At 47.8% G+C, this 11,391-nt stretch overlaps 1 protein-coding gene across 1 annotated transcript in view; it reads left to right on the plus strand.

Annotated features, from left to right (window-relative positions):
- KCNU1 (potassium calcium-activated channel subfamily U member 1) overlaps positions 1 to 10,114 on the plus strand; it is a gene marked incomplete at its 5' end in the record, with an annotated part of 30,717 nt that extends 20,603 nt beyond the window's left edge. The window contains one exon of the mRNA XM_082072789.1: positions 10,003 to 10,114. Coding sequence (XP_081928915.1) covers positions 10,003 to 10,088 — 86 coding nt within the window. The 3' untranslated portion in view covers positions 10,089 to 10,114. The remainder of the gene's footprint in view (positions 1 to 10,002) is intronic.
- Positions 10,115 to 11,391: the final 1,277 nt, after the last annotated feature.

Below are 11,391 nucleotides of genomic sequence, written 5' to 3' on the forward strand. Positions count from 1 at the left end.
CTGTCCTGTGACCGGGGCTCAATGCACCTGCTCTCGGCACACCTGTGTAGCACAATTACAGCTTGATAAATCACCTATTCAGAGACATGTCCTTTTTTCTGCCGAGTGTGTTTGGAATTGCTGGCTGTTTCATCTGGGTTACTGTGGTTTGGCAATAGTTACGACATCACAAGCAAGTCAAGGGTATGTGAGAGGGTTCATCTGTCAGTTTGTGAGATGAAAAGATACGTGTGTCTGAATGTTCCTCCAGCCAGGCCTCTCCTTTCCCATCTGTATGCGCTGGACACGTTTAGACACGTGTGACACAGAGAGCTTTGCTGCACCTCCTGTCAGATGCTGACACGGGGAGGAATGTGGATCAGCAACAAAGACACGGACCAGGGCAGCGTCAGGAGTAGCATCCCGTGAGAGGCAGGAGATGGAGGTGGGCTCTAGTGCTCTTCAGAAATCTCCAAGGGTGCTGCTGTACATGCTCTAATCACCGCCTGGTGTTATAATGCTGGGCTTAACAGCCCATGACCTCAGATTATGGCCCAGAGAGGACTAGATCAAATGTCAGAGAAAAGATGTTCCAGCTGTTAAATAGCTACTTTAGGATTTGGGGAACTCAAGCTCATTTTCTTGATCTCCGTCATCAGATTCAATCTGGGACTTTAGGCCATTTAGCCTTTTTGAATTTTGATGACTTGATGGGAAATGGAGGAGGTTAAAAATGGTCACATAGGTGTGGTTGAGGTGAGGGTGTGCTGCCTTCATCCCAGCCTCCACCCGCACAACTCTCAATGGTTTCCATGTCTTCAGGGGAAAAACTCCACAGTTCGGAGTGAGTTTTAGCTTGTGGATCCCAACACGAGAACCTCACAAAGAAAGGAATGCAGTGGTGTGTTAAGTGTGTAGTGCTCACCATATTTAAGTCTGATTTCCCGGCAGGGTTTGCGAGCTGGTGGCGGAGTGTGGTCACCTGCCGTCCAAGGCAAGGGCTGAATTGCAGTGTTCTTACCCACAGTGTCCGTTGTTTGCTGGGACTCCTAACCCGAGCTGGCACGTTGAGCACGGGGAGCAGATCGTGCTCTGGTGTGAGCTGTGAGCAACAGCAACCTGCTCAGTCTTCCAGAGCATCCGCTGGAGGGGGCGACGGGACGTACTGGCAAATGGTGTCGTACCAGAATTTGCAGGGGGAAAGCAGGAACGTAGCGGGGCAGAGAGGCGCACAGGCTCGCATTGCTCGTTCCTGCTTTGGAGCAATTAGCTGCTGCTGTAGAACTGGAGAGGCTTCAGAAATGATGTTCCCTTCCCTCCACCCTCTTGTGCTTCAGCAGCAAAGGCAAATGTCAGTACAGCGAGGAGTCCAAGGCGTCCTCTGGAGAGCTTTGTGTCTTCACAGCCGTCCCCAGCACACGCGCGGTGTCGGGACAATAAAATGCTGCTCGGTGCTGCTGTCCTACAGCTGATTAGGTCAGCTGTAAATATTGGGACTGCACGGTACATACATACATGCATACTACCAGATTGTGCTGACTCCTTAAATATAAACGAAGCCATAATTAGATTTATAACGTGTCCCTCCCCCTCCTCATGCCCAATAACATAATTTACCAAAGGGGAAGGGGAGTGGAGGGAAAAGAACAAGCCCTCACAACCTGCTGAAATATCATTATTAACATGCACATGAAAAGTCAATTATGCCAGAGGGAGGTATTTAAGTGAAGTGAGTTTCCATACTTTGGGATTACACCTTGGGGATTATATAGTTCTTATTTATTTATTTTCCCTGAGATCCCTGCTGCTGCTGTGAAGAACAAAAACGTTACTAAGAGATATTTTGGAATCTTCTAAAGAAATACGCAGATAAATAATGGTTCCCATCCCCACCAAGATTCTCCCTCATCACCATATCATAAAGACTCTATATTCTAAGCAGCCAGTGCAGGTGTGTTTTCTGGTGTTTAGTTTTAAATGCCACCGGGGACTGCTCTTCCAGCACTTCCCTGGGGGAGACGTTTGACTGTGCAGTTATTATGAGTTGCAGTATTTATTATTGGTATTAAAGCAGCGCCTCGAGGCTGCTGCGCGGCCGGGATCCTCTCAGGCCGGGCGCTGTGCGTGTGCATGGTGAGCGGCACTTGTGCCTTACGGAGCTCTCAGGTCTGAACAGCAAGAGAGACAAGGAGTGGGAAGGCAAAGGGAAGCAGGAAAGGGTGAAATGAGGTATCTTTGTATCTTTGTATCCAGGGCAAGAACTTAATTAGCATCATTAAAAAAAAAAGTCATCACAAACCAATACAAAAAAACCTTAAGACCTATAAAGCTCATCCAGAAGTGAACACATAGACCTGTTAGGATTCCTCAGGCGCTCCTGAGCCCCTGCATTGATACACTTGCTTTACCAGTCATGGCTTTTCCACACGTCGTTGCCTGAGGCAGGACAAATTTAATGGTGTATGTTTTGCTGAATTGTTGACTCTCTTTTTCATTCCTGCAAAGTTTCCAGTGAGGCACAAAGAACGCGAGCACGGCTCCATGTGCTCGGCTCTGCCGCGGCTCCTTTCCCCTCGCGCATCAGCAGAAACTGAACTACATTAAAAGGGAAACCAGGTTAAAGAACCAAGTTTTAGCTCCCTGTTAATTGTAACTTATCTAGTGCCTGGATAATTGCTTGTAAATACCTGCTGAGTTGCCAAGCCCATGTTAAGGCTTGTCAGTCCCCAATAAATCTCCAAGCCTTGAGGTCCCACTCCTCAATGGAGCCCATCACGTCCCGCCCCAAGGCAGCGGTGCCGGGCGCTCCAGCTCAGCTCATCTGGCAGAGCGCATCACGATCTTAGAAATGTGGGAGCAGGGCTGGGCAAGAGCTCCTGAAAAGGTCATTGGTATTTCTGGAGCAATAAATCATGGAGGGAGAGATTTGCATTTTGGCTGTATAAAATCCAGGGCTGGATTAGAGAGAGCATACTTTGCAGTAATATTTCTCTCCTGACTTGTTTTATTAGCTTCCTTTAAACATGTTACATTATTGCTTATAGAATTTCATTTACTTGGATTGGCAGCTTGATAAATATGTCTATTGGCGATGATTTGGATTGCTCTGGGCATTAATATTATTAAAACCTGTCACAAGGAAATGTCTGAAAGATGACTTACTGTAAAGATTACAGCATGAAATAAATCATACAATGGTATTTGTTACCGTTTATGGCCTCTTGGAGCCGAGTCAATCCCTTTTTATGTTGCATTATTTTTCAAGTTTTTATAGCCTTACATTATATATCGCTGTCAGAAATGAACAGATGGGGTGTCAAACACGAGCCTTCTGAATAATTCCCACCCTCGGGTTATTTGTATGAAGGACAAGTGTAAAACTGTGTTCTCTAGAAAAAGGAGATAGATAGAGGTGGAGAAAGTGTTGTTACAGCGAGCGAGATCCCTTTTGTCAGCAGGCGCATTGTGCTTTTGATCAGTACCTGGTGTTTGCGCCGCAGGGCGGGGGCTCCGTGCAAACTTGAGCGGGCTCTTGGCATCGCAAAAAGCCTCAAGGTGAGACAAGCGTCACGTTCCTGCAGCTCCTGCGCTGCTGGAACGGGAGAGAGGTGGAAGGGACGCTTCAGTGACGGCCGCATCCCAGAGTGACTGTAGAAATGGGGAACGGTGCCAGTAGGTACCTCTGGAACACTCCTGAGCCGCACAAGCAGCGTTTCTGGAGTGTGGGCACACAAAGGAGGAGGTGAAGAGAGGTTTTGGACGCTGCAGTTTGCGATCTGATGTTATAGTCAGGTAGCATCTCTAGGAAGAGATGATATTTTGCATTCCACTTTTTGTTGGGCTGGGAAGTAGCATGCTTCTTGCTGTGTGTTTTTGAGAAGTACTTGTCAGAGTTGGTGATAAATACCCGTGCAGTTAATTGGGTTTATCCAAGTTGAAGAATTCGGGCGGCAGACATCATCCATGCCTGCTTGCCTCCAAGCTTTCCCTCTTCAAACCCCCAGACCCCGGAGTCTTGTACAGGTACACAGAACATAAATCAGCATTATTTTTGGAACTCTTGGTATAAGTGGCTCTTCGTCTGTGCGCAGGCTGGCTGGGCCTTGCCCGTGCAGCACCGAGCTCCTGCCTCTGCTCAGCCTGGAGCAGGTCCGGGTGCGTTTCTGACACACAGAACCTGGCTGCCCTGGGTGCAGGACCTGCCCGGGCTTGTTGAGTGCAGGCTGCGCCGTCCCTGTGCGTGAGAGCCCAGTCTGGTTGCTGGCGTTGAAACAGGGGTTTCACTGTTTGTTTCCTCTGAAACCCCGTAACAAGCGAAAGCATACTCCATTGGGGCTTCAGGTCACCAGAGGGGTTACCGATACCTCTAACAGGACTCTTCTTCCATCACTGATTTACTTCTTGGTTCAATTTTGGTTGAATTTTGTATAGAAACCTCCAGGTTTGTTGTGTTTGTTTTTTCTCCTTCCTTTCTGGAGAGTAAGGCGTTCAGAACACTAGAAGGGAAAAGTCTCAGGCCTTGCCCGCCCTTAGATACAGGATTCTTTCTTCAGTTTGTGTTCACGCTCACTGTATTGGACACCTACACTCCCTGTGATTCTCGCCCGCCGCCGTTCCTCACGAGTTACCAGCTAATCCAGAGCCTATTCCAGCTCTTTCTGGAGCTCTCCTGTGTTCACACGCCTCTCGTTTCCCTGAGACGCACCATTATGGGTCAGGAGCCTTGTACTCTGCAGCCTCCCCCTGTATCCCGCAGTCCTTGCTCTCTATTAAATGTGAGAATCCAGCATCTCCCTTCCCCAGGCCCTTGTCCCACATCTTTCATCAGGTTGTGTAAGAGTTGTAGGTATTCACATTCACCCGGCAAAGTACAGTTGTGCTGCACATTGTAACTGGAGTTGCGCCCACCTGTACATCCTAATCCTGCTCCACGTTATACAATAGTATAATCACTGAAAGAATTTGTGTGACTGATGGTGTGAGTTCTGAGTGCACAGGGATAAGTTTCATAATTAGCTTTCCTGTGAACTTGTGCAAACCAGTCTATTTATAATTTGGTCAGCTCCTGGTTTTTAATGAGGGTGCTGGGAGTGAGCGAAGCGTCTGGCAGCATGTGTTTTGTATTTTAATTGCCCACAGTAATTCTGACAATTACACCAATGCCATAAATCACATCATAATGACCTATTAAAAACCCCACCCATACTGAATGATTGGATGGGGATTTGAATTAAACAGATATGCAATGGCTTTAAAAGGAGCCAAAAGCTCCACGGAGTTTTGAAGTCTTCCCAATCTTTTCATTGAGATGCAGCTCCAGAAGGTGAAGAAACTTTGCCCAAAGTTTGTTTCACAGGCCAAGTCGTGATTTCCTCAGCACGGGATAAACCCTTCCTGTGCGCCAGGCTGGGATTGGGCTCGTCCATGATTGGGTCTCAGCTTTGGCCCTTAGTGAGAATCACTTGTATTATCTCAGATCTTGAGTAAGTCAAGTTCTGCTCTTTAGATTACTTTGCTATTAATAACGTCACAATAAGTGGGTGGAAGTAGCTAATGGCTCTAAGCCACAAATGATCCCGAATGTTCCCAGTCTCTACTCTCCTGTAAACCTTGACAGATTGGGAGTGCTTAGTAAAATATTGTAACACTCAACACGCATTTACAAGACAGCGATCTGTCCCGTGACGGCTTCCAGATGTGTGAGTGAGTGCAATTTCATAATTCAAGAGCAGATTCTATTGCCCTCTGCAGATCCCCCATCAGGCTGTTCATAAATGCTGCTCGTAATTAAATTAACCCACTAACTAGCCGTGCAAATTCTGATAAGCAGTGACCAAAAAAAATAGAAACGGGGAACTGTTGAGATGCTCTCCAAAATGACAAGGCTGTCTTCAGAGATTATTTATCATTATGGGAAGATTTGTTTTTTCCCTTCCTGTTTGCCAAATTCTACTTTGTCCCGTCACACATGACAACTGTTTCAAGGTTTTAATCTAATAATTAGGAGCTGAATTTGCCACCCTTGCTCAAGCTGTCTGCTGTCGGCTCGCCGAGCGGCCGCTCTGGCGTCCACGCGAGTTTCTGTTTGGGGGGGTTAGCAGGGCCAGGCTCCGGTTATTAAAATACAACCTGTGCCCAGCCCAAGCAGCGGTGCAGGAACAAAACCCCGTGCGTACGCTGGTCCGTGGCAAGGAGAGCTGCCTTTTATCCAGCCTGCCGTGACCTGCGAGGGGAAAAGGTTTCACAGGAGATGCTGTGAATAACGAGCTGTTGTTCTGTGTCAGAAACAATGGCTCGTAGCTCTGACGTGTGAGGTCTGCCTGCCGACGTGGTCTCCAGCTGCCCCGCCATAACTGCGCTGTATTAATTTGCAAAAGTGTTGGAGTTCTTACACCTGGTTTATATCTATGGCTGAACAACACGTCCTTCTGTAGTGAAGCAATAGCTGGAGGGAGGCTGAATGCAGAAATGGAGAGCGGATAACAAAAGCAGATGATGTCTTGTCTTGTACATCACTCAGGTTTCTTTAGTGCAGTAGGGGCTAATGCATCTAGACGGATGTTCAGACAGTTCTGTCTGGTTGTCCTTATGCATTCGGAATCTCTCCAGTGCTGCCAGCTCTTCAGGCTCTGAGTTCTTCTCAAGGCACCATTACCTGGAGTCCTGTTGCTGGAGAATCTCGGCTCCGTTTCCCAGTGTGCTGTCGGACGGTGCCCGTTAGACTGGGACTCGGCCTTTCTGGTCCCGTGCTGTGTGAGTCCAGTGCTACATGGCTCTTTCCATGCAGTTTGCTCAGTTCAGCTTAGTTTACCTTTATAGTTCACAGTCACAACTCTAAGTAAAGCAGGAGTCCCTGATGTTCGTGGGGGACTGTCAGGATTGCTGCAATGTAGATGGTAACTACAGACTCTTTTTGTTTTATTGTATTCTGTACAACCATACCGACTTCACTGGGATTACATGTGCGTTGTTTAGGGGCAGATTTGGTTCAGTGGATGTAATTAAGAAAAATTTAACTACTCATTTTTAAGATTGGTTTTACGTGTTGCCTGATGTATTTGTTAATTATTGGATGGAATACTCTAAAGTATAATATTTTGCAATGACACGTAATGCCTCTGTGTCAGTTAAGGCTTATAGTTCTTTGTGAGGTAGGGAAAGCACTTTGATGCATTGTGATTGCAGTGATATAATCCGCGATGCTCAACAAGCCACGTCCAGACAAGCACCGTGTTCTCACAGTGCGGGGCCGGGAGCAGGAAAAGGGGCTTTGCAGCAGCTACAGAGCAACTTCCATTGTGCAGAACTCCGCTCCTCCCTCGAGGAGAAGGTGAACGTGTGCGGGTCTGAGAGCGATTCCAAAAACAATAAGAGGATTCCCAGATGGGATGTGAACTGAGCAGCGCACGTGCCAAGCGTCAAACCGTCCTGGGCCGGGGCTGGTGCTGGCGGGGCAGGGCTCCGAGGCCCCGCTGCGCAGGTGCCCGCGCTGCTCGCTCTCTGAGCCTTTGCTGTGCACGTTTCTCACGTCTGTGTTTCTGGGGACCAGTGGTGCAACCCGCCCAGGACTCGTCCTGAGGCGCTTTGTGAGCTTCCACCCTTGTCTCTCTCTGCGCAAAATTTAGGACACCGATAAGCTCTGGTTGCTGGGGATTTGCTGCTGTTCTGCGCTTAGAGCACAGAAGGCAAACCACATGAGCCCAGACCTCGATGCGTACACTTGACATTAAGACTCATTGTAGCTGCATTCTCCCACGACAAGGAGTGGAAGAGCTGATGTTGGAAAACTGCAGGCGAGGGATTCAACAAAGCTTTAGGGCTTTGCAAAGGCATTATGAAGAATTTAAAGATAGCTTGTCAGCTGGAAGTTGTTGGCAGCTAACAATTTGATAAAAGGACTTCCACTCCCTGCCTTCTAATGCTATAGACAACTGTTAATCACTTATGTTAGTCCTCAAATGAAGTTTGAAACATCTTGGATGCGTCCAACCATCTTTTAGCGTAGCACGTGGTCTTGTGCTTTTTACATATTCTGTTCAGGGCGATGGTAAAGAGCTCAAAAGAGAACGTGATGAAGGTAACGCAGACACGGCCACGCACAGCATCATGCGAAGGCACCTTCTTGTTAGATCGGGATGTGCTTGGCTTTGTCAAGGTGGATGAACTGAGTTTCCTGCTGTCTTTTCACTCGTTCTCCCACTTTTGGGATCCACCAGGTGTTTTCTGCAAGGCATATATATTTCCCGTAATATTAGAATGAGGAGTTGTCATTTCTGACAGGTTGTGTATATAGATGATGGCTTTATTGTGATAGCGATATATGCATTGATTGATTGGTAAATCTGAGTCAAGGGAGCTTGTGAGTCTCTGAGTTGCCAAAATGCGGTTCAGTCAGCGGCCGAGCGCTTGGCTGTGTGAACGGGGAGCTGTGGGAGCGGGCGGCAGCGCGGGGCGGCACACACGCTGCAGAGGCTGCAAGGGGTGCTGCTCCCCTTTGCCTCCCCTTTGGAACTGAATTGATCAATTCAGGAGAGGCCCCTTGTCAGAGCTGTACAATGACCACGTGTTTTGCTGGAGAGAGCCGGAGGCTTCACCATGAGCCCCTTTTCAGGAGTGAGCTGCAGGTTAAGTGTCCTGCCCAGGGTCACACAGACTCAGTTGCAGAGGTGGGAGCTGAAGCCTCGTTCCACGGGCATATTCCATTGTGATTTAGGTGGTAACCCAGGAACACAGAAAGATCTCCAGGATAGCAAGGGGTCAGTGACACCTTCCATGTTCATCTCGAGGAGGGCAGGCACCATATCTCTGGAGGGGATCTCAGCAGATGGACAAAGGAAGGTCTGATTGACACCTATTTTATTTAAAAATGTAGTATGTTGTGTTTTCAGACCATGTATCTGTGACGTTATTGATCTGGATATCTTTAAGACAATTTGGTTTATTTATTTAATGTGTCTAATCCGTAAAAGAACAAATCCCGTGTAGAAATGGCAGGTTGTACTTGGAGCTGCCAGGGAGCTGGGAGTAGGCAACCAAATTTTGCAATGAGGTGATCAAAGATTTCATCAAAAATACAGAATGTTCAAGCTGTTCTGCCAGCTGGGAGACTTGTAGCAGGCTGGAGCTCATGCTGCTTGAAATGCTGCAGCTTCCCTCCACACAAATAAAAGGACCCTATTGCCCAGCAACCTCCAAAATAGGATTAGTCACTACAAATGGGCAAGTATCCTAAGAGGACTGGAAGCTCAGTTCTGAACTGAAGGGTGATGTTTTGAAAAGGTCTTACAGGCGGGTTTACATGAGGAAGGAGCTCAGAGCTGCTGCTGTGTCCTGGCTCCCGTGCGCCACTTGTGGTCTGGACCGAGGGTGCTTGTGTAACTGAGCCGGGCTGGGCCAGGGGCTCTTTGGGAGGGTTCAGAGTGTCCACAGAGGCAGTAACAGCTTCATGCTCGTGCAGTATCTCCCTTTGCAATCGCATTTCTGGGACAGGCGAGCCCTCAAGGGCCGGGGAGTCTAGGATGTGCTTTTGGGAGCAAGTTGGGTGCTTGACAGAATCCCGGACTTTGCTTTGGGGATTTTAAAAGCTGTGGTTTAAAAGTTGTTCAGGTGCTTAAAGGTGCCAAGCGTACTCCCATGGTAACACTTCAGCATTTAAATCTGTTTGGAAGCCGTGGACAGGTGGATGGGCTCACCTGCCAGGAGCTGCTCCCTGGTGTGCGCGCGAAACACGGGGCGTCCAAACGCGGATGGAAGTGTGGACGCTGACATGGCACCGCGGGGTCCTCAGCTCGCCTGGCCGTCACTGCGCATCTCCTCTGCGGTAATAGTTTCTCCAATTGTTCCTATAAAATAAGCCATAAAATAGATTGTGTTTTTAATTGTTTAGCTTCATTCAGCAGACTAATCGTTGGACTTCAGGCATGTTACATTAAATACAGCTAAAGGTTTCATTATTCAATTTAAACTAATCTAATTAGTTAGAGACAATCATTTAATTTGGTTATGATTCTAATCTCTCATCAGGAAACTTCTCCCTGACAAAGTCCCTTGTTTCTCTTGGGAGGAAAAGTGCGGAGGAGCGAGCGCAGCGGGACCCGCAGACCCTGTGACAGGGACGGGGACGCGCTGGCTCTGACCAGCCCCGAGCTCCCAGCCCGAGCGCCGCCCTGGCGGTTCCCACTCCCATCCTGCCCCACTGACGGCCCTGGGCGCCCAGAACTGCAACGGAAGCAGAAATCACTTCAGCCCGGTAGAATATTTATTGTGTCTCTTCCTCCCTTAATTTGGCAAAGGAGCTGAGATTTGTCCTCCTCTTGAGAATGTGGAGTATTAATTAACTGGAGACGGGCTGGGAAATGGATGGTTCTCCTAAGTGTTTTCCCTATGCTTTATTATCATTCTAGGCTTTTAAAACAATGGCTGTGCCAAAGAAAAGATTAGAGTGAGGCAGAGACAGGGTTTTTTAATAATAACTAGACAAAATAATATCAATATCCAGTGCGTACAATCAGAACAGAAGACAAATTATTTATAAGATATATTTGAGTACGAGGTAATTGTGATTTGAATAGATTACTTTTATCTAATGTGCTTATTGCTACATAAATATAAAGATGTATGGAACTCTATTGATTGCATATAGATAGAAAATAGTACGTACTTTTATATAAAATTTATGTATCTCCATCTATAGTGACAGATAGAGATACTGTTCCTACTGCGTCTTTCTACCATGGAAGAGACACTTGGAGCAGAAAGGGTATTTCATGCCATCCATCACTGCCCCAGAGGGGAGAGCAGCTGCTGATGACGCGCGGCCGCGCTCGCTCGGGGAAACTGAGGCGCCGTTGTCAGAACTGCCACCACCTGCATGCTCTGTTTTTTTAATCCACGGGTATATATTTTTCCCTCATTTGTCTTAGGAAGGTGGGCATGTGATGAGCTGCATCGCAGAAATGGCTCTTGTCCATTTAAATCTGCTTGGTGTGATTGTGCAGCTCTTACCTGATTTAGAAAGAAAAGACAGAGGTTGGTGTTTCTCATGTAGCAGTTGCCATTGCCGATGGGACAGCGGGTGACGTGGCTGGATATCCAGCTGCCCTACCCAGCCATATCCTTCTCATCCCAGCTGTGGTGCTGTACACAAAACTGTAACATTTTTTATCCTGACCGTAGTGGAAAGTAGTTATTTGGATGGAAGGCCCTGAGTTCCCGTAGGGGTTGCTGTGCTTTGCTGAGCCTTGGAGCCGACACCGTCTCCGTTTGGAGCTTGTGACAAACCCGGATCAGCTGCATTTCCTGGGGTTTTAGGTTTCCCTGTGAGCGTTTCACCCCCAACACACTAGAGCCCGTTTGCCCCAGCTCCTCTCTCACGGTAGAGATGAGACAGGTCTTGGAGCACCAGGCGCAGCA

This window comes from Streptopelia decaocto (genome assembly GCF_964273445.1).
Source record: "Streptopelia decaocto genome assembly, chromosome: 25".
NCBI lineage: Eukaryota > Metazoa > Chordata > Aves > Columbiformes > Columbidae > Streptopelia > Streptopelia decaocto.